The 24,231-nt window shown below is 39.1% G+C and overlaps 1 protein-coding gene across 9 annotated transcripts in view; it reads right to left on the reverse strand.

Annotated features, from left to right (window-relative positions):
• ACAP2 (ArfGAP with coiled-coil, ankyrin repeat and PH domains 2) overlaps positions 1–24,231 on the reverse strand; it is a 138,531-nt gene that overhangs the window by 49,717 nt on the left and 64,583 nt on the right. For all 9 annotated transcript variants that reach the window (XM_056121146.1, XM_056121142.1, XM_056121145.1 and 6 more), the window contains exons 3-7: positions 21,465–21,584; positions 20,650–20,703; positions 10,269–10,327; positions 7,547–7,730; positions 2,134–2,178 (exon numbers count right to left, since the gene is read on the reverse strand). In XM_056121146.1, the coding sequence (XP_055977121.1) occupies positions 2,134–2,178; positions 7,547–7,730; positions 10,269–10,327; positions 20,650–20,703; positions 21,465–21,584 (462 nt within the window). The remainder of the gene's footprint in view (positions 1–2,133; positions 2,179–7,546; positions 7,731–10,268; positions 10,328–20,649; positions 20,704–21,464; positions 21,585–24,231) is intronic.

The following is a 24,231-nucleotide window of genomic DNA, read 5'->3' on the forward strand; positions in this document are numbered from 1 at the left end:
TTTCAGAAAAACTAACTTCAATGAACAAGTTCAGAGTAGAAATATTTCTAAGATTCACAAAACATGAGAGTGCAACATCCTATTATTACCACCTTTCCATGTGTTAGAATTACAAAAAACATGGGTGATATGTATATATATTATATATATACCTATTTATATATCACCCTTTTGTCTTTATTAATGTATATGCATATCTATTATACATGTATATACATGTATATATATATTTATGTGTATATACACAAACATACATTCTCAATGGAATACTATACTGCCTTTGAAAATGTGCCCCTTCGAACACACGAACACAATGGATCCTGAGATTATTATACTAAGCAAAAAGAGGAAGGAAATGAAAAATAATTATCAGGTGGTTTGGGGAACATAAAGTAACAAAATAGGAGACTAACACCCAAGAATGGCCGAGATTAGTATCAGGAATTTTGCTCCATGGCTTGGAGGCCAGCTACACATGCTAGGAGAAAAGGGAGCTCAGATAGAGAAGGGAACACCAAATAAAGGTGTTGGGAGGATCCTCCCAGGATGGGAGAAGCATGCTGAAAGTAGACTATAGACGAAACATGATTGTCACTCATTGCCTCTTTTGCAAACCACAACACCCAAAAGGAGAGAGAGAACAAAGGGGAATGCCCTGCCACAGAGGCAGGGTGGGATGGGGGGGATGGGGGGGGGAGGGATACTGGGATCCGTGGTGGTGGGAAATGGGCACTGGTGGAGGGATGGTATTTGATCATTGTATAATTGAAACCCAAGCACAAAAAGTTGTAAGTCTACAACTGTACCTCATGGTGTCTCACTAATAAAAATTTTAAAAAATAAAAATAAAATAAAATAAAATAAACATGACATCCCTAAAAAAAAAAAGAATATGAATAAAGCAAATAAAGTGGCCAAAAAAAAAAAAAGAAACCCAAATTCCCTCTTAGATTTGATGAAAGCTAAGCTGGTTCTGGAGGGAAGCTAGGAGGAATGAGTAGAGGGGGGTCTTGGTGGTGGTAAAACAATACTAGAACTTCGTGGTTAGAGAGCTGAGAGTTACAGACAATAAAGTGGTGGGGAGCTAATTCCCTCAAATTCTATACCAGTGATAAATAGATGTGGGAGAAAAAAATTTTTTTTTTTTTTTTTGCTTTTTGGGTCACACCCAGCGATGCACAGGGGTTACTCCTGGCTCTGCACTCAGGAGTTACTCCTGGCGGTGCTCAGGGGACCATATGGGATGCTGGGAATCGAACCAGGGTCAGCAGCATGCAAGGCAAACGCCCTACCAGCTGTGCTATCACTCCAGCCCCCAGGAGAAAAATTTTTTTAAAAACCCTCCCGTACTGTCACTGATTCTCAATTTTTATTACATTTATTTATGCACACCAAAGAATTGACCTGTTATCAACACTCCTAGTAGAAAAATTCTCCGCAAGGAACTATTTGAATATGTTTAGTCTCATATACTTAAATATCTGCTTCAAGAGGCTCAACATAATACGTAACACACATCAATAACAAGCAGAGAAAAAAAATGATTAAGTACAAATAAAGGTTAGTAAGGAAATAATTTGGTTTTGGGGCCACATCCAGCAATGCTCAGGTGTTACTCCAAGGAATCACTCCTGGCAGGGATTGGGGACCTTATGGGATGCTGGGAATCGAACTTGGGCAGGCTGTGTACAAGACAAATGCCCTAGCTGCTTCACTATCTCTCCAGCCTGGGCTGGAGCTATAGCACAACGGTAGAGCGTTTGCCTTGCGCTCAGCCAGCCCAGCCAAGCCGGATTCGATTCCTTCACCCCTCTCGGAGAGCCCGGCAAGCTACTGAGAGTATCTCACCCTCACGGCAAAGCCTGGCAAGCTACCCGTGACGTATTCAATATGCCAAACACAGTAACAACAAGTCTCAAAACAGAGACATTACTGGGCCCGCTTGAGCAAATCAATGAACAGCGGGAGGACAGTGACAGGATAGTGACAAGGAAATAATTAGGAACTTGGAATAAATATATTTATATACGTACACATTTCAACTTACATATATATAGAATTGCAAATAAGTATGATGTTGCTTTAAATAAACACACAAAGTATTTTAAAATATCGTTTCAATAAGTATCTTACTGATTTTAGGATTTCTGATCTCCTTTTTGATTGAAGGACATTAATCTGAGGGGAAATAGATTTGGTTAGTCACTGATGTTGTATTAAAAAAACTTAATTTGTAATACAGAACTTCAAAATGTGCATATATACTCATATTTTCAGAGAAATAAAAAAATAAAATTCAAGCTTGCTTTTAATCCTTTGATCTTTTACGAAAGTAATTAAATACACTGATGAGACTACTAAATCACAATTTTTTGTTTTTTTGTTTTTGTTTTGATCACACCTGGCAGTGCTTGGGGGTCACTCCTGGGTCTGTGCCTTGGGTCACTCCTGGCAGTGCTCTGGAGACCATCTGATACTAGAGATCATAACTTGGGTCTGCTGCATGTGAAGCCCGTTGAGCTATCTTTTAAGTCCCTCTCATTCATTTTTTAAAAATTCAAAGTAAAATTAACTATGCTTAAATTATAATATTGCAGTGATGAAACTCTAACATTAGCATTTCTTAGAATTTTCTCTTTTCAGAAAAGGAGAGAAAGAGCAAGAAGGAAAGTACCTCCCATAGAGGGAGGCTGGAGGTAGGGGGTGGGGAGGTGGGGGATGGTGGTAGAAAAACCATTGGTGATGGGAGGTGTGCACTGGTGGAGGGATGGGTGCTGGATCATTGTATGACCAAAACAAAATTATGAAAAGCTTTGTAATGGTCTATCTCACAGATATTCAATTTAAAAAATTTAAAAAAAAAGTAATGTGGAGTTCATGCCCAGCTCAATCGGCTTAATCAATGGCTGAATAAATAGCAGTACTCCTACATTTAAAAAAAAAAAAAGAATTTTCTCTTTTAAAAAAAATCTTCCTTCTTTATCTAATTATCAAAATCTCCAATGCATAATTTTAACACAAATTCGTATCCCCTTTATCATTATTACCAACCATCATCATAGCTTTCTGAGTAATGTTTCCAGTGCTTTCTCGATTACTGCAATAGCATATGAAGTAGTTTGCTTCTGTGCTTAGACTCCCTACAATTCATCCTCCACACAGCAAAAAGTGGTCTTTTTTTTAAAAAAACATGCAAATAAAATCATGTTACTTCCAGCTCAAAACCTTGCTAACTTCCTCCCTCCCTGGCCCTTTGTGATGTAGGCTCTGCCAATCTCTCTTGTCAAGTTCTCTACTGCTTACCCCTTTCTGTGGCTCGAATCCCAACCGGAGATGCTCTCACAGCAATGCTTTCAATAGTACTAATGCTGTTTGTCTTCCATGTCACGACCTTCTGCCCAGATTACTAAATCAAGCCCCCGCTTAAGTATTACCTCCTTACAGAGGTCTAAAGAGACCGAAGGAGCACTAAATTTAAGTCTTCTGGATGCAGATCAAAGAAAATAATAATTGATACTGCTTTTCAAAAAATGAACATTTTAGTTGAATTCCTTCCCACAAGTAAAACAAAAGCTAAGGGTACGGGAAGATAATCCAAAACTCTAGAGTGCATGCTGTGCATTCGGGACCCCAGGGTTCAAGCCCCAGTACCACATGGTCCCCAAGAACTACAGGGAGTGATCTCCAAAGACAGAGCTGGGAATAGACCCTGAACTGCTTGCAGATGTGGCTCAAAAACAAAAATTAAAAAGAAAAAAAAAACCACACAATTTTTTCTATCAGATTTTCCACCACACATTTGTCCTTTTTCAATCTTCACTGCAACATGCATTTGGTGTTAACAATTACTGTTGACCAACCCTGTCTCATCTAAAGTAGCAGTGCTCAGAGGGACCGTATGGGATGCTGGGAATTGAACCCAAGTTGGCCGTGTGCAAGGCAAACGCCCGAACCGCCTGTGCTATTGATCCAGCCCCCAAACCTTTAATTAAGCCAGTCACACTTCTTAAAAAAAAATGTTTTATTAGCTATCTATTTCCAACCACTGAACTAGAAGGAGAGAGGTGCAATCTAGGAAAAGAGAAGACATAAATAAATAATTACAATAAATGGAATAAGTGCTCTAACTGCCATGTATATGACAATATTATGGCAGCATAGAAAAGCAGAGGCAAGACTAATTCAAATTCTCCAAAGAAGTATCTCTAACCGCAGAACAGAGAAAGAACTAGAAATGAGGTGGGTAAAAGAAAGGCAAGGATGACCAAATTTATAGGATCTTCTTGCTGCTTTAGACAAGAGACAGGGTTGGTCAACAGTAACTGTTAACACCAAATGCTTGTTGCAACAAAGATGAAAAAGGACAGACGTATGGTTGGAAAATCTGATAGAATTCTCCAGTTTTGATCTTCTATGATTTAATAAGGGGATAACACTACTTAGTCTGGTAAGGACAAAAAAAAAGAAAGGAACTTAAAAAGAAACCAGATTTCCATTCTGCACACAGAAAAAAAAAACAAGCAACCTTAAAAAAATAGAATGGATTGTCTATATACATATGGTAGTAATTCAAGCAAGCGGACAAAATAAGGTTATCAGAGAAAAAAAATAAGTAAAGAATATGACCAATTACAGAACCTTAAAGAGAATGAATGGGCAATCAAAGAAATAAGATAGAAGGCAAAAATTGAAAAAAAAAGAAGAAATATAAAAAAAGTTAAGATAATGATGTAAAAGTGATTTTTCATAAACTAAGACAAAAATATGCTCCAAGAAGTTGTGTTCTACCAATTCAGTGAAATGGGCTGGTTGAAATAGAGAAGGGATCACTAGGAGAAAGATGGCTGGAAGAATTGGTCGGGATGGGATACGTATGCAGAAAGTAAAGGACCAAACATGATAACCTCTCAGGGTCTGTATTGCAAACCATAATGCCCAAAAGTAGAGAGAGATTATGGGGAATCATGTCTGCCATGGACACAGAGGGAGGGTGGGAAAGCGGGGGTATACCGGGTATATTGGTGGTGAGGAATGCGCACTGATGGAGGGATGAGTGTTTGATCATTGTGTGACTGTAACCCAAACATGAAAGCTTATAACTATCTCATGGTGATTCAACAAAATTAAAAAAAGAAAAAAAAAGAAATGGGCTGGTTGAGAATAAAAATGCATCTACTAACTAATGCTTCAGCATTAGCAATTTTACTGGAATGAGACAGACAAACCAAGTATTCAGGAGACCCAAAGGATGAGAGACAGGTAACAGGATATGGGAAGCACAGACTACACAAAACCCTACGGAAAGGTATAGAATGTCCAAGAACCCTGACCAAATGCCTGAAACTATGAATAGTGCCAAGCTTTTTCTCTATCGATGTAGTTATAATAAAGTTGAATTCAAAAATCAAGCACGTAAAGATTGACAAGATTAAGAGGAAACCATTCATTAGACATCAATTTACCAAGTTTGAAGACTTTCACTAAAAAATGGAGTGCATGTCATTTCTCAAAATTCTTTCATTTTATTTTTGCTTGAGTGGAAGGGAGGGGGCAGGTGGTGGTCACAGCTGGCTGAACTCAGCACTTCTGGCTGTGTTCATGCATCATTCCTGGCAGGGCTCAGCAGTGGCTGGGATGGAACTGGGGTTGGTCATATGCAAGACACCCTAGCCCCTGATACTATCCCTCTGGCCCCTCACTTAAAAATTCTAATGCCCCTGGGACCTGGGAAATAGCTCCACAGTCAACGGGGCATGCTGTGCATGTGCAGGACCTGAACATAATCTCTGGGGCCACATGATCTCCCAAGCACCTACAGGTGTGGCCACAGGAGTCCCGGGGTACCACGGGATTCGCATTCGTGTCACCGGGCACTGTAGACTCTGCAGCACTCCCTCACCAGTCCACGGACTGAGCCATGAGGCCCAACTAGATGAGCATCACATGAGTGGACTCCAGATCCCCTGTGCACTGCTTGGAAGACACAAACAGGAAATGTACCTTACTAAGAGGAGCTTTCAAGCTTTTGAAAAAATAGTTAAGCCTCTTCCTACTGTTTTGCAAAGTTTTCTACCTTTAAGTCAGTGGCTTTCTACTTTTTCCGCCTATGGACTGGTGCTGGAAATCACTGTCAGTTAATAGCAAAAACTTTTCCTCAGATGTGCAGGAAATTTAAATGGACAGGCATGCATGGGCCTGCAGACCAGATAGAGGTTGCAAACCACTGATCTAAGTAGCATTTAATCACCAATCTGTACATGTGTCTTGTAATGGTTTTGTTTATGATTGTTTTGTGGTGCCAGGGATCAAACCCAGGTCCCAGGAGGTGTTTTATTGTTGGGCCACATCCCAGTGTCCACTGCAGGTTTCAAAAAAACAATGTTATTATTGTTAAATCAATAATCTATCAGGATTCTACTGCTTTTTGAAATAAATGAGATTGGAGCAAGTTAATTCCCTCTGCTCTAAGACTTTTCGGCTTTAAACTCCATACTATAGTAGAGGTCTCCAAACTCGTTGGTCTACAGACTCTTACACACACACACACACACACACACACACACGCACACACACACACACACTACTCAGCACACTCTGAGTAGGAACTCTACATTCTTTAACATTCTTTAATAAACAGACAGTTGACATAGACCTCTAATCTGCATCTAAGGCATCTACTGCCCTCTGGTATCATTCCAGAGCCAACCCAAAGTATCACAAACTTTGGGAAACACTGATATCGTGGGAATACAATGCATAAGTGGAACAATGGACAAAGCAAGCCATCATGTTTCATGCCTCTGGAATTCCTTTAGAGACCCAGTACGTGGGCCGGAGTACAGTGGGTAAGGCATTTGCCTTGCACTCGGCCGACCTGAGTTCAATCCCCAGCATCCCATATGGTGCCCCAAGCACCGCCAGGAGTAATTTCTGAGTGTAGAGCCAGGAGTAACGCCTGAGAATCGCTGGGTGTGACCCAAAAAGCAAAAAAAAAAAAAAAAAAAAAAAAGAGACCTATTACTTTCCAGTGAGTTATAATTCTACACTGAACCAGAAGATGCCAAGCAATCTACTAAATACAAATCTCTAGTAAGCTTGAAATGTACAGATGAGAACACTATTTCTAGAAATAATTTTCATTTGGCAAGTATCTCTAAGAATCTGTTCTAAGGACTCAATCAGAAATGTGGCCAAAAATTCATATATGAGCATGTTATTATTTGTAATTTTTTAAAAAAATCATGTTCTCACTAATTGCGAACCAAAACTGGAAATTCTATAAATGTCTGGTAGTTGGTATAGCAACTCCACAGAATAAAATATAATGATTAAAAATGCTTTTTAGAACATTTAGAAATGGAGGGAAGTCAAATTTTAAATGAAAAGGGGAAATCAGAAATCTGAGTCATACACCCTCAGATGTATACATAGCCATACAGACAAGTGAGAAGCTTTTCTCAAAAGACCATGCTTTAATGTTAAGTACAAAGTAGCTTTTCAGTGTAATCATGCGTGCATAAGCAGCTTTTAAAACAGGTGAGTCTACCTGGAGGACATAGTCAAGGGCTATGTGTCGAAAACATTTTCTTGTTGCTGTCAGAATGTTGGTCGCTTCTTCCACTTCATGCTGTTTGTTTCTTTGCACCTGAGCGTTTTTCACTAAGGCGTTTTCTTTTTCTTCGCTGACTTTTTCAAATTGCTTCTTGGCATCTTTGAATTTTCTAAGATCTCTAAAAAAATGAAAGGAGCGAAACTTACCAAAAAAAACTTTCTAAACAAAACACTATCAAAATGATCTCTTGGGTTTAATTCTCATGTTAGTCTCCTCATTGGAGTCACCATGCATTTGGCATTCAATTGCTCTTCAATTTAAATATGCATCCTTGTCAATTATACGCTATCTCCAATATAGTCCGTTAACATTTTCTTACGTAAATCTATGAAATTTAAGGTAAAAAGAAATGACCAAATATTAAAAACATTAACTATGTAATATATATTGTTAAGACCATATAATATATGTAATATAGATTAATACTCTATTATGTATACGTATTTGATATGCCAAACACAGTAACAACAAGTCTCATGATGGAGACGTTACTGGGCCCGCTCGAGCAAATCGATGTATAACATAATACATACTGTTAAAGAAAAGTAAGGAACAAAGTGGGTTTACTTTTCTGAAGACAAATTTAAGGACGGTGCATATGTAGCCAAGTGATTCCCACCATAACATACAAAAAGAACCCCCACAAGAAACTTGTTAAAAATGCAATGTTTGGGCTGGAGCGGGAGTTCAGTGATGGAGCATGTGTTTTGCATGTGCTGGGCCCCAATCAAACCCCCAATACTACAAAAACAAATAAATGAAGGCAGATTCCAAGGTTCCTCTTTCAGAGATGATGACTTATTAAATCTTGCAATACAGTCTAGAAACCTTGAAGGATTTTTAAAGACTCACCCTGGTGACATTTTAAGAAACATTCAATCCTTAATGAAGGGAATTTCTGAATGAGCAAGGGCATAATTAATTTCTTAAAACACACACAGACACACACGTGCGTGCTCCTGCGCACATGTGCACCCGTGGAACATTCTAGAAGGACTGCAGACCAGCACGAAGTCTCCAAGAGCTGAGCAAATGCTTCGCATGCAGGAGGCCCAGGTTCATTCCCTGCACCACATGGTCCCACAGGGACCAACCCAGGAGTAGCCCCAGATGTGACCTAAACCCTTCTCTCCCGGTTTGTAAGAATTGTTGTACTAGTTGGGCCCGGAGCCATAGTACAGCAGGTAGGGCCTTTGCCTTGCACGCAGCTGACATGGGTTCAATCTCTGGCATCCCAGGTCCTCCAGCACCACCAGGAGTAATTCCTGAGTGCAAAGCCCGGAGTAACCCCTGAGCATCACTGGGTGTGACCCAAAAAAAGTCCAAAAAATAAATAAATACTTTTATAACTTTAATTGATTAACTGAAAAAAGAATTGTTATACTAGTAAAAGATACTCATTTTAGGGGCTGGAGTGATAGCACAGTGGGTAGGGCATTCGCGGCCGACCTGGGTTCGATTCCCAGCATCCCATGTGGTGCCCTGAGCACTGCCAGGAGTAATTCCTGAGTGCATGAGCCAGGAGTAACCCCTGTGAAATGACAGCTGTGACCCAAAAAGCAAAAAAAAAAAAAAAAATGATACTCATTTTAATAGTCGGAAAATCTGAAACCCTTGATATATTACTGAACTTAGTAAGACACATGACATTTTTCAAAATTTTACTTTTCCTGTTCAGGGAACTAAGCAAAATAACGTGAATACAATAACTTAAAAATAAAAAAGTCAGCTAAAAAAGAACTAAACTTTGTTTTCAAAAGCTGTAAATTTTTATGCATACATTATAAAACGGCGTTCTGGATGCTAGTCTATTTTAGAGTAATTTATAAAGAATATGCAAAGCATCAGTGGTACAGCAAATTTATATCAACTAAAACAATAGCACCATTGTGTTCATGAGATCTAACAGTATTTATAGCTCATGAGTGTAATTCTGAATACTATGTCATAATCCATTTTATCTGTACTTTTATATAGTCTCTCCAAATTTAAGAAAAAAATAATTATTTAATGTAGAAATGGAAAACCTTCCTGTCTGAAAGTTCAGCTATTGTTTCATTTTACTTCATACATGGTGTGATGAGTAAGAAACAAAAAGCTCATATACAGCAAAAACCATGCACCTCCATCATGCCTTTTCCATTATATTTCCATTTATATTCCATTATCTTCTCTTTCAAGTAAATGACATACGGAAACTACAAAAAGCTTAGCTTGGTCACAACTCTAATAACAGTATTTCCACCACTTTTGGATCGACTTTATTTTTATTTTTAAGTTTACTTAAGTTCTTTATTTGGGGGTCACACCCAACAGGTCTCAGGGGCAATGGCTGGGCTCAGATCACTCTGAGCAGTGCTCAGGGACTATATGTGGTACCACAGATTAAACAGAGTCTGCTGCAGGCAAGACAGATCATTTATTTACATTAATGTTTAACTCTGTAACAATTTTAGGTGTGTATTCCGGACACTTGTTTCATAGTAAAAATCAAAGGCATTAAAGAGTAACTCATAAAAAGGTATAATCTACATTATATAAAGCAAAACAAACAGAAATGCCAACAACTTCCGTAATTGACAGTACAGAGAAAGGTGCCAACACCCAGATGTGATCATTAACTATTTTCCATTTCTCTTTACAAGAGCTGACTTACTCTTTAACAAAGTTCTGAAGTTGTGCCTTAATTGATCTCTGAGTTTGGTCAAATAGGATCTAAAAATAAATAAATATAACAATTATATAGGCAAACAAAGAAATATTTTCAAGTAGTTCTACAAATAGCATATCCCACCAATGGTTCAATTCAAAATTTACACCTATTTATTATTAAAGATCACATAAAAATACATTTTAGAAAACAGAAACTTACTTGAAACTCATCTTTCTAAAAACTACATTAACTCTCCTTTATAAAGAAAACAAATTTGCCTTAATTTTTATAGAGTTCAACAGAAAGCTGACTTATTTCCTTGACTCATGTTTTAAAAAGACAAACTAAAAGACTAACAAATTCCTCTCGACCCATTAAGTTTCTTATTCCGAGACAGCAAGACACACTTAGGAAGAGGCTGGTCATTTGCAAAGATCTGGGGATTTAAATGTTTCACATTCTGAATCCAAATCTTTGGGTTAGATGATTAGTAACATTAGAGAAAGGGGAAAAATATCGCTTACAACAATATTTTGCCCCACGTAAATAATGCCACATATCTAATCAATAGCTACATGTATGATAAAGTTTTCAGGGTTTGTCATAGGAATTCGAAATATTTCCATTTACAAATACAGTCTGAAATGCAGATCAGATAAACTTTCAGAAAAAAATCAATAATCAGAGAGAAAAGCGATTCATTCTCTATCTCAGAAATTCCTCCACATCTCAACATGAGATGTACTCTCAGTTACTCTGGCTCCAAAGCCCATTCTTTCTCTTTTCATTCATTCTCTCTTCTTTTTTTCCTCATTTACCTAAATAAAACTATTTTACTAACAATACAAAATGAAACAAAAGAAAACTTCTGTCAAAATATTTTTAAAAAGCCATTCTCTGAAATACTGCCATCAAAGAAGTTATATTCTCTCCTAAATATGCAAACATACACACATACAGCATAGACATGTACACATTCTAGATAACTTCAAAATCTGTGAATTTATTTACAGAGGGACAAATTGTTTTTGTCTGTTGCAAAACACAAATCACTAAGCCCAAACTTATAAGAAGAGAGAAAGAATAAAAATCAGCATGGAAGCCAACTAAAAAGAAAACAAAATCATGAACAACAGAAAAAAAAATCAAGGCACCCCAAAGTTCTATACACCTAGTAAACATGCAGTCAAAGTAATTACGAGGGTAAAAGGATACAAATTTCAAATATCAAGAAGAACATAGATAACTTCATAGATTTTATGTGTGTTAAAAATGAAGTGAATCAGAGTAAAATTTGATTCCTTTCTCCCTCAAGACCCCATTTGGGGAATGCACCACAAAACTTCACACATGCAAGGTTAGTGCTCTATTCTGAGCAACAAATCTTGTTCATAGACAGTGACCTTAAGCCACTAAACTCTGGAGTGTTTGTTAAACAAAGATAATTAGTAATCTACAGTCAAATAAGAGACACTGATGTTTATGTTTTTATAGTAATTTAAAAATATAAATGTTCCCCCAAACACATGATCATCTAATCTTTGACAAGGGAGCAAGAAATGTGAAGTGGAGCAAAGAAAGCCTCTTTAACAAACTGTGCTGGCAAAACTGGATGGCTACATGCAAAAAATATGGGCTCAGATCTCTGCCTAACACAATGTACAAAAGTAAGATCAAAATGGATTAAAGACCTCAACATCAGACCAGAATCCATAAGGTACATTGAAGACAAAGTTGGCAAAACCCTCCATGACATTGAAGCTAATGGTATCTTCAAAGATGTCACACCATTGGCCAAGCAAGTGAAAACAGAGATAGATAAATGGGACTATCTTAAACTAAGAAGCTTCTGCACCTCAAAAGAAACAGTGACCAAAATACAAAGACAGTCTACAGAATGGGAAAGGATATTCGCCCAATACACATCCGACAAGGGGTTGATATCAAGGATATACAAGGTACTGGTGGAACTCCACAAGAAGAAAACATCCAACCCCATCCAAAAATGGGGTGACGAAATGAATAGAAACTTCCTCAAAGAAGAAATCCGAATGGCAAAAAGGCACATGAGAAAATGCTCTACATCATTAATCATCAGGGAGATGCAGATCAAAACAACAATGAGATATCATCTCACACCACAGAGACTGGCCACATCCAAAAGAACAAAAGCAACCAGTGTTGGCGCAGATCTAGTGAGAAAGGGACCCTCCTCCACTGTGGTGGGAATGCCGACTGGTTCAGCCCTTTTGGAAAACAGTATGGATGATTCGCAAAAAAATTAGAAACTGATACTCCTACATTAAAAAAAAAATTAGAAATTGAGCTCCCATTTGACCCAGCAATACCACTCCTGGGAATATATCCCAGAGAGGCAAAAAAGTATAGTCGAAGTGACATCTGCACTTGTTTGTTCATTGCAGCACTGTTTACAATAGCCAAAATCTGGAAAAAAACCTGAGTGTCCGAGAACAGATGACTGGTTAAAAAATTTTGGTACATCTACACAATGGAGTTCTATGTAGCTGTTAGAAAAGATGAAGTCATGAAATTTACATACAGGTGGTACTACATGGAAAGTATTATGCTAAGCGAAATGAGTCAGAAAGAGAGGGACAGACATAGAAAGACTGCATTCATGTGGGGAACATAAAGTAACAAAATAGGAAACTAACACCAAAGAATAGCCGAGATAAGTACCAGGAGGTTCACTCCATGGCTTGGAAGCCAGCCACACATGCTAGGAGAAAAGGCAGCTCAGATAGAGAAGGGAGCACCAAATAAAGGGTGTTGGGAGGATCCTCCCAGGATGGGAGATACATGCTGAAAGTAGACTATAGACCGAACATGATTGCCACTCAATGCCTCTTTTGCAAACCACAGCACCCAAAAGGAGAGAGAGAGAACAAAAGGAAATGCCCTGCCACAGAAGCAGGGTAGGATGGGGGGGTGGGGAAGGGGGTGGAGGGGAGGGATACTGGGATCCGTGGTGGTGGGAAATGGGCACTGGTGGAGGGATGGGTACTCAAACATTGTATAATTGAAACCCAAGCACAAAAATTTGTAAGTCTACAACTGTACCTAATGGAGTGCCACTAATAAAAATTTTAAAAAAATAAATGTTGCTAAGCCACTTGTTATACCATTGTGAAATTAACAACCACTGACGATGTATTTTAATATTATTTGTATGACTTGATCTGTTACCTATTTGAATACAGTAGATATTATCTTGGCAAAACTATGTATTATTTCCCCAAGCACTGCCATTTGAATCATCCAAAACTTTTTCATAGTCACAACTGCTTGCTATTACCAATACTCCACTTTTGTTTTATTTATATTTTTTACAATTTTACTCCATTAATTTTTACTTGCTTTTTATAATTTTTCCAACAAAGTTTATATGGGTTTCCTTAGCATCCTCATATTTTTGTATGAGGTACCATTACTGCCATATTACTGGGTTGGGTTATTTTATTTTATTTATTTATTTTTTTTGGGTGGAGTGGGAGTTGTTACTCCTTGATATTTACTAGTTTTTGCTATGGGTATTAATTAATCAAAGTCTGACTCCTGAGAATTCACGTTGTTAAAACATTTCTGAATATAAAATTAGTTACTCATAATTAAATCCCTTAAATGAGATGACAGGTTTTCACATTCAAAAATTTTCTCAAAATTTAATTTTTTCTATCATACCTGAAGGTAACAGTTGAACTAAAGTGAGTATTTTCTGTCTTTTTACTACATCTTAATCTTACAGTCATTCAATATAACTTTCAAACGTCTTAAAAGGACATAAATTGAGCTGGAGGGACAGTACATGAGACTAGGTGCTTGTGTTACATAAGCCAACCCCAGTTCTGTCCCAGGGAAGACTTGTGTTCCCCAAGTGCCACTAGAGGCCGTCCTGAGCAGGAGCAGGAACAGCCTGTGAGCACCACCAGGTGTGGCTGAGCCTTACCATGCATCAAATCATAAATAAGTAAAAATCATAAACAGTACACCAGAGAGAATAAAACACTATCATGTTATATCACCAACTGTAAATCAATAGTAAAAACTAGTAACTGTATCTCCCAGTGATTCAATAAAAAAAAATTCTAAAAAATAGCAAAAATGATTTTACTATCTCCATAGCAGAATAACTTGGGAAAGGGACTGAGCCACATCTGGCTGTGCCCAGGGCTTACTCCTGGCTGTGCGCTCTGGGATCACTTCTGGTGAACTAGACAGAAGCCAGGGATCAAACCCAGGTGGGCCACATTCAAGGCAAGTGCCTGACCTGCCACACTATCATCTCTCCAGCTCTGTAAAACAATTTTTATTGATGGTTAGTTTCCCAACACAACCAATCACCTTTTCATTAAAGAATACATAAAATCCTGGGCTGGAGCGATAGCACAGCAGGTAGGGCATTTGCCTTGCATACAGCCAACATGGCCGACCCGAGTTCGATTCCTCCGCCCCTCTCGGAGAGCCCAGCAAGCTACCGAGAGTATCTCCCCCAAGCGGCAGAGCCTGGCAAGCTACCCGTGGCATATTCGATAGCCAAATACAGTAACAAGTCTCACAATGTTACTGGGCCCACTCAAGCAAATCGATGAACAACGGGAGGACCGTGAATACATAAAATCTTAACATCAATACAAAGAAGACAGTCCAAAATTCTTTTCTCTTTGACCCAAATAATTTTACTTTGATTATTAACAAAGCAATTGGTATCAAGAAAATCACATGCAAAATGTCTACTTTACATAGCAGACTTGACTCTGAACTGCAAACATAAAAAATGCCTGCTTTTATAAATCTGTTACAGTATCAGTTTAAGAAACAATTTCCAGGGTTACCTAATTAAGAGCGGCAGTCACATGCCTAGGACAACTGCAGAATTGCATGAGACACCAACCTGCAAAGACTATGATTTCCGAAGCAAAGGCAACAGAAAAAGTGCCACACTCAAAAGAGAGAATTAACAGATGTAATTGATGAGATGCCACTAACACTGCAACAATCACTCTGCTAAAAGTCAACTATAATCAAAAAGCATTCAAGGCACAGTGCTGCTTCTACACACAGTGTAAGAGGAATAGTTAAATATTCTTAATTATCTTTGAAGAATGGGGGTAGGAGATGTTGTTGATGTTGCCTTTGTTTGGGTTGGGGGCCACAGTGGGCCATGCTCAAGACTCACACCTGACTGCACTCCGAGATCTCTCCTGACAGGGCTCCAGGTACCAGAGGCGGTGCCCTGATCTAATCCCGCCACAAGCAAGGCAAGTGCCTTAATTCACTGCACAGCCCCTCTGGCCCCTACTACCCTACTTTTCAAAGGTTATGTTCACAGCAATTAGCTCAATTAAAACAACTTTTCAAGGGGTCAAAGAGACAGTTCAATAGGACAAGCAATTTGGTGCAAACATGGCATGTGGGAGGTTCGGGTTCAATCCTAAGCGCCACATATAAATTTCATCTCTCTCTTATATGTATATATAATTTTTTAAGTCCCAGGGATGTGGGTCAGTGAAGAATGTAACCTTGGCATGTGTGAGGCCCAAATGCATCTCTCAGGAGCACCAAAAAAATAAAACTATTTTTAAAGATCTGAAATGCTGCACAAATTCGATATGTAATATTTTCCCCAAAACTATGTGCTTAAAAGAAACCATTTAAGTATTAACTTGTCATAATTCTACCCAAAAAAATAAACATTTTTCACTAATACCCAAGTAAGAAATGACATGTTTTTCCCTGGAAGACTCTTCAGTGTCCAATATAACATGACCACCAGTTTCTGTTAGTGTCCAAGAGATGAGAACAGTTAGAAAGTACTGAACCACAGGGTCCCAGTACCTAGAACCACTTGTGTGAATAGACAGCTGTAATATGAAAATAAAACCTCAGAAAAATTTTTTAAAGGGTCACATATTTTTCTATTCTCGTGCAGTATTTCCATTTGAAGGCTTCATTTAGCAAACAATATAACTAAATAAATAACGCAAATTTCTTATACCAATAGCAAGTATAAGATTTCAAAAGCAAACGTATTAAAATTACAATAAACCACAATTTCAGGAAGAAAGAAAAAGATTTCAAAAGAGCCCCCAATGAGGCTATAGAAAACTGGTATTTGTACAACCCTAGAATATAGTAAATGCAGCATAGATGACCTGGAAAGAAAGCTCTGGAAAAGTACTAGTTAAAAAATAACGCTTGAAAATGGAGATTCTATAAGGAATAAGAAGTTTTATCTATTTTTACAAAGAAATTAAATCACAGAATACTTCGAATTATTTGTATTAATGATTAGGTCATCTAATCCCAATCTACATTTAATCTCGACCAGTCACAAATGGTGCTACTAATCTAAACGATCATTTAAGACTAAAATTTATTTCACAGATGACATATTTGGAGTATCCAGCCTTTAATCCTCATACAAACTCATATCCCAATTCCTAGGCACTCTGACAGATTCCAGTATCACTGTCTGAAAAGCAAACTGCCTTACTGTTAAAACTTCCTTTATTCAACAGTGCTATTATAATTTCACTGGTGAGAATATTACTAAGAACTTCTAGTTGAGGATTTTCTTTCACACCTTAACAAAAGGCTCTGATATATTTAAATTTTAATTTAAAGGCCAAAGAAATAGCATACGAGGTAGTACCTGAGAGATAATACATCAGTCTTCCATGTACACTGCCAACCCTGGCACCAGTATGGTCTGATGAACACTGCCAGAAGTGATTCCTGAGCACAGAATCATGAGTAAGCCCTGAGCAGCACCAGGTACAGCCCCCAAACAAGAACAACAACAAAGGAAAGCGTAATGATACATGATCTTGCAATCTTTACAGCGAAGTCACCTAATAAAGCTGCTCATTTTACAGAGGAGGAAAGTAAAGCTTAAAATAATAACACAGCCAGGAAGATAATTATACAAATAACTGGCATGTGACAGTAAGTAAAGCATGTGACATCCTTATGCTATTCCAGTTAAAGATAAGTATACAGAATTATGAGGGAAGAAAACTTTTCCCAAGAAGGAAGAATGCAGTTTCAAGTAGAAACAAGTCTCTTCTACTGACAGAAAGAGAGAGAGAGAAGTATTTAGTACAGAGAAACAAAACAGCAGATAACAAAGACAGCAAAGCATCTATAAAAAGAAAGAAAATTTAAAGTAAATCAAGGCTCACAACATCACACTAGAAAGGTTTAAGAAACTACAAAAAGAACCGTGGGAATTAAATTACAAAGGCAGTAAGACAACCAGGTGCAGTGTCAGAGTTTCCTAGATATCCATAGAAATGATGCGTGTAGATACACACAAGTTAACCAACTTTCACCTTTCAGATCTCTTAGCAAAAACACAGATGGGCAGTGATCGCCTCTTACTCTTTTTAAGAAGATGTATTTTGGCAGCATAAATTTTATAGTAAAAAGAGATCCTGAAGTTTCTCAAGAATAAGGATTGCAGAAGGAACACTTTAAGAGCATGAAATACTTGACTATTTGTTATGCTCTGCCACCCATTTAAGAAGCCTGTATTGTTTAATGATTATATAAGGCACTGGAGAATTTCTGTAAGTTTATAATCTCTGCCTCCTTTGCCCTGCCATGAGTATCTCTCTTCTCCCAAGAACTCTCCCAGGTGCCAGGCAGCAGAAGTGAACAGAGCAAGCACTCGCGGTCAGATACTCAGAAGTAGCAGGCAAGAAAAAATACGTGCATGTTAAGAACCAGATCATATCTAAGCACACACAATTGGCAAGTGCGTGTGTAAAAAGAATGACAAAAACTGAACACGGGTGGGTGGAGAGGCGGGGTGTCCAACAAGGCCTCTCTGAGAGGCAGGGCGGACGGGAATGAGCGGAAGGAGACTACAGGAACAGAAGGAAGCTGGGACGCAGTGAGCGAGAGCCGGACTGTCCACACAAACAGGCAGCAAACGCACAAGGTTCAGGAGATCAAAATGACTTTGACATGCTCAAAGCACAAAGAAGGATGTGGCTTGATGCAAGAACAAACGCCATGTATGTTGCTCTCCAGCACACCAGACGGTATCCCAGACCCTGCCAGGAGTGATCCCCCAAGCAAGGAGCCAGAAGCAAGCCCTGAGGAAAGCCTGGTGTTGCCTGCAAAACCAGAAGAGGAAAGCCCAGAGGAGCGGTGGGTCAGGGAGGCAGAAGAGAGGAGAAAAAGAAATCCGTAAATCTATCTCCCAGGCACCCTTCCCAGCTAAGAGTTTAAGATCTGCCAGTGGGAGTGGGTGTCAGATTAAGGGCCAGGGAAATAGTTTGCACAAGGTCCTGGGTTTGATCCCTGGTACCCCGCGGCCCCCCAGAGCCAATGGTTGCAACCCTGGTGGTCCCCACCATCACTGGGGGGGTCTGGCCCAAAACCAGGCAAGAAGGAGACCATGAGGAAGCACTTGTCATTCCCTGCCAGTCACCAGTGAGCAACTGGAAGCTACTCCAACCGAATCAGTGACCCTGCGCAGTGTCCACAAGTTCTCTGGCTCTTACAGCAGTAAAAAGAAGTTATGCTCCTGACTTCCTGGCAGGGAGGCAATGGCAGCCTTCTCAACAGCAAGGCACTAACCAGCTCTGGGAGACACCACTTTCACTTGCATCCCTCCAGCCCTAGGGGCAATAGATACTTCCCACACCTATTAATCACCAGGTCACAACACCTGTGACACTTTGTAGTCAATTCCCCATATTAAAACCTGAGTCAGAAGTAACCTAAACATCTCCATTTCCCCGAATTTCCCTGCCAACTGACAGACGACACTGGAAGAAATATCACTCCCAGAACCTCCTTACACGTGTTTTATTTCTCACAACATCCTTACATACAGGGATGGTATATTCTACTCTTCCTATTATACAGAACAGTAAAAGGAAAAAAAGGTGGTTAATACACTAACCAAAAAACAATACAGTTAATAAGTTAAACCTAAACTCAATCTAAGTAGTCTCTCTCTTAATCCAATTTTTTACAATGTTCTTTACAATGTTTGCTTTTGATTTAAGGAAGGAAAAGAAAACATGATTGAAATCAGCTCAGGAAGCCAGTTGCACATTAATACAACAGAACTAGTTTTAAAAGCCTCCACACTCTTGAAACAATTTATATACCTGGTTTCAAACAAACCTGAATTTTCAGCATTTAATTTAATCAAAATATAAAAGCTTATAAAAACTTTGAAAATTTCTTTACAGGAGAAATTTTAACATATACATTAAAAAAAAAAACAACTGGCACTGGAGAAGTGGTACGGCAGATAAGGTGCCTGCCCTACACATGGCTGACCTGAGTTCTGAAGTGAGTATCTGCACGTGGTATTTTGATAGTTAATTTTTGAAATTAAAAAGTTATTAGAGGGGCTGGAGAGATAGCACAGCAGGTAGGGCGTTTGCCTTGCACGCGGCCAACCCGGGTTCGATTCCCAGCATCCCATATGGTCCCCTGACCACAGTGGGTAGGGCATTTGCCTGAGCACCGCCAGGGGTAACTCCTGAGTGCAGAGCCAGGAGTAACCTCTGTGCATCGCCAGGTGTGACCCAAAAAGAAAAAAAAAAGTTATTACAGAACTTTATCCTTGATATGCTGATTGAAACAAATGTCAAACCCACGTCCTCATTCCTGTGAAGCTTGGATTCTACCATTAAGACACATCCCTGACCTCGCAAAAAATTTTTTTTGATAAATTTACTTAAGAATCAAAATTTGATTTAAGAATCAAATCAAAATTAAAATTTGGAGCGATAGCACAGTGGGTAGGGCATTTGCCTGGCACGTGGCCAACCCGGGTTCAATTCCCAGCATCCCATATGGTCCCCTGAGCACCGCCAGGAATGATTTCTGAGTGCAGAGCCAAGAGTGACCCCTGAGAATCGCCAGGCATGACCCCTGAGCATCGCCAGGTGTGATAGAAAAAGCCAAAAAAAAAAAAAAAAGAATCAAAATTCATCAGACTATTTTTAAAAAGTGTTAATACTTCCTATCAACAGCTGTTAATAAATTAATTTTGAAGTAATGAATAATTATCAGTCACACGTTAGGCTTTATAAAAAAATTATGAAAAATTTAAAGCTAACTAACTACTATATTTTAGTAAAGTTTTACAGAATTTATAAGGAAATTTCCCAATATTACTAAAGTAGTACATAACACTCATATTTTAAGGACAAATTCTCTTAACTTTTAAACACATACAGAGGAAACATTTGCAAGTACTTTTCATTTTAAATCCATCCAACTAAAGAATTAGTAATTAGTAATTGAATCTTAACTAATTTCATAAAATACTGCCACTCAAGGAAAGTATTAAATGTTAATCCAGGATCATTAACTCCTACTTACTGATACTTACTGTGTGAAAGTTTATCATTTCCTGAAGACTGTCAGAAAATTTGGTCAAACTTGTCTATGAGAAAGGAAAACAAAAAGAAGTAATTTAAGAACTATTAAAATAGGCCACAAAAATGTTATTTCTGTATTTCTCAGAAAAATCAAGTTGCACTGCGTAGTAAATAATATGTACTTAAGGACAATCTAACTACCTCATTAACGTGTCCTTACAGAGAAATCATGATTACATGCAATAACATAAAACCCTAGAACGGGGTTGGGGGGGAAGAGTTCTGCCCTAATATCTGCATTATGCTAACAGGAATGACCCATATAAATATAAAGGCAAGATTAAGTGTATCAACACTGTGCCCATTTAGGCATGTATGTACCAAACAACCATTTATTCACCAATTATTATTTCTTTACCAGTTACTATTCCTGATGAAAGAAATACTGTAACACCACACAGTAGAGCAAGGGTTATAAGCTAACCCAAACTGGGACCTAACCAGAATGCTCCCATGAAGGTCGCCAGATGTGCAGTTAGACTCATTCTATAGTTATATGCCTCTATGAGCAGCTAAAAGTAAGCATAATCCTGTGCCCGCTCCTTGGACCTCAGGTAAAGGCCTCAGATCACCCAGAGACAAGTAAAATTATTCACAATGTGAACCAACCATCAGCTTCTAACCTCAGGAGATCATTACACAAACCAGCACCATGGTGAAAGTCTCTGCCTTCAGTACCATTGTAACTATTAAAGGCAAATGGGTCTCTATTTACTGACTGCCTTGCTGCATTCATCATTCCAACCATAACTTTAGTAATACTAACCTCAACTACAGCATCTTTACTAGAATATTGTGCCAGGTCTCGGATCCCATTCATGAACTGTTTGTTAGCAACACAAAAGGCTTTTCCTGTATCAATCATCACAATACAAAGCTTCACAAGCTAGAAGAGAAAAAAAAAGAGTACATGTTGGATTAAAGGTAATTTTACAAAAAGAAAGTAACTTTACAAATTATTTATATGAATAAATATTGGTAATAGCCTCGCTAAAATAACTACCAAATAACCCAGTTAAGATAAATTATGTAGGGGCTGGAGCGATAGCACAGCGGATAGGGCGTCTGCCTTGCACGCGGCCGATATGGGTTCGATTCCCAGCATCCCCTATGGTACCCTGAGCACCGTCAGGGGTAATTCCTGAGTGTAGAATCAGGAGTGACCCCATGTGCATCACCGGGTGTGACTCAAAAAGAAAAAAAAGAAAAGATAAATTATGTATTCTAAAAAAAAAAAAAATTCACTGAAAATTGCTTTCCCCCACTTTGGCTAATTAAGTAAATTCATGTTAAAATTAAAGTTATATTCCACAAGCCAATCTTCTCAGGTTCATAGTTTGTATGATAAAATCAAAAACAAACCAGAAAAAAATCATTTTATTACACTAAAGTCAACCCCACAAATTTTAACTCCATAAAAACGTACTACTTGTAAGAAAGAAAAGGAAACGAGGTACAGCAAAAGGTATGATGAAAAATAGTTACATGTTTAAAGTTCTGTAGTATGTTAAGGAGGAAAGGGGAACAAACAGGTATGGTGGGTTAGTCATACAAATTAAGCAGAGGTTTCAGTATCTAGAATGTGCGTCACAAAAAGACCAAAGAGGAAGAGGAGAAGGAGGGAGGAAAAACAAGAGAATGATTTCACCAAAGTCAGGAGATAACAAGGCATCAAAAGACAGAGAGATAATGAATACATTTAAAATTCATAAAGGCCAAGTTTTAAAAGACTTTAAAAGCATCTACTGCGCTCAGTGATGAAGATTTATTAGCACCGTTGGCAAGAAGAGCTTAAAGAGAAACCAACAGAGGAGGGTACAAGACAGACGGCCGGATCAATGTTCCCCAAGACAAAATCTGCGAAATACACACCAGAAATAGTCTAGAACAAAATGAGGATTCTGTGATAAATCAAGTAAGGAAAATGGAATTTAAAAAAGTAAACACTTTTTCATTGCTTTTTTGTTGTGTGTTATTTTTTAGCGGGGGGGGGGGGGGGAGCCGAGGGGGGTGTATGATGTGAAACAGGCAATACCTGGCAGAGCTCAGAGTCCCTCCCAGCAGTGCTGGGGATTGAACCCAAAACTGCAGAATACAGGCAATGTGCTTTTAGGAAGCCTCCCCAGCCCTACTGCAAAAGTTTCTGAGCTTTAAATATATTCATGTGGCATCACAGAGATGGTCCAGCAGGTAAGACATTTACACATGATCTACCTGGCTTTGATCCCCCCCAGCATCACACAGAGTCCCCCAGGGACTGATCCCTGAGTGAGGATTAAGCTCTGAGCACCACCGACTATGACCCCCCAAATCAAATATCAAATGTGCTTGTGTGTGTATGTGTGTGCACACATGCGCACGTGTTGAATTTTCTTGAGAACAGATAAAATATGCAGTCCTTCCCATCAATATTTGACATGGAAATTTTGCTTTAGAAGAGTAATTTTTACAAAGCCAACTTCACAAAACTCACCATAAGGACCCAGAGAAATAGCAAGAAGGCTGAAAGCACCTGCCTTGTGAGTGTCTGGTCATGAGTTCAAATCCCCAGTGTCCCACATGCACCAAGCACTACTCTGGTGGCTTTGCTATCTGCCATCCCTGGTGCCACAGGTCATTATGAGAGTGCCACAAAGGTGCAACCTCTGGTGCCCACACAGCTGAGAAGTGCAGCCCCGGGTGAGCACCACAACCCAGGCTGGTGTGCCCCACTACAAGGGAGCCCATAAACGAGTCTGTGGGCAAGCACCACACTAATAGTGTAGAAGCCCCCGTGAGCACTGTGGCTGAATGTGCAGGCGGTGCACCTCATGTTGGACTGATCCCGTCAACCTAAGGTGAGCCCTGGCGAGCACTGTAGCTGAAACTGTAAGAGCAGCCAGACACATGTATGCAGGCGCCAGTCTTCAGAACAATAGTATGAAGGGAAGGAGAGGAATTAAACAAATAAACAAAAATGGTTAAACCAACCTGAGAAATGCTTGCAGAGATTTGTCTTTAAAAATCTGATTTAAAAACTCTGGGGCCTCAGTCGCCTTCTCCTCTCTGGAAAGAAAGATGGCGGCCGCATGGGAGCCTTGTGGACAGCAGGTATGAGCCAGGGGACTGGGGGCGACTAAAACCTCATGGGAAGGGGGGCGTTTCGGTCCGCCCTTCACGCCCTACCGAGGCCACCAGTTGCCCCCCACTAGCGGCTCTCCAGCACGGCCACGACTCCAGAGAACAGAAACCAATTTCTTAACTATCTGACTTTCAGTAGAAATACTTCCAGGGTCAATAAGTAAAACAGCAGAAATCCAAAACCAACATATAATTCTTGAACCCAGCTGTAGAAAGCAAATCACTTCACAATGCTTTGTCAGCATGTCTGATTTGGGGGGGGGGGGGGGGACTCTAAATAATAGTGGTGAATCTTTTGTTGAAACAATGAATCTAATCAAAGCAGATAGAGTGTTGACTAGAGTTCATCTGCCCCACAGGGACTGGGAGGGGTGGGGGGTGGGGTTTTATTGGGGTTCTTCATGGTGAAGGAT

The sequence above is a fragment of the Sorex fumeus genome, unplaced genomic scaffold (assembly GCF_029834395.1).
Source record: "Sorex fumeus unplaced genomic scaffold, SorFum_2.1 ptg000044l, whole genome shotgun sequence".
NCBI classification, from domain to species: domain Eukaryota; kingdom Metazoa; phylum Chordata; class Mammalia; order Eulipotyphla; family Soricidae; genus Sorex; species Sorex fumeus.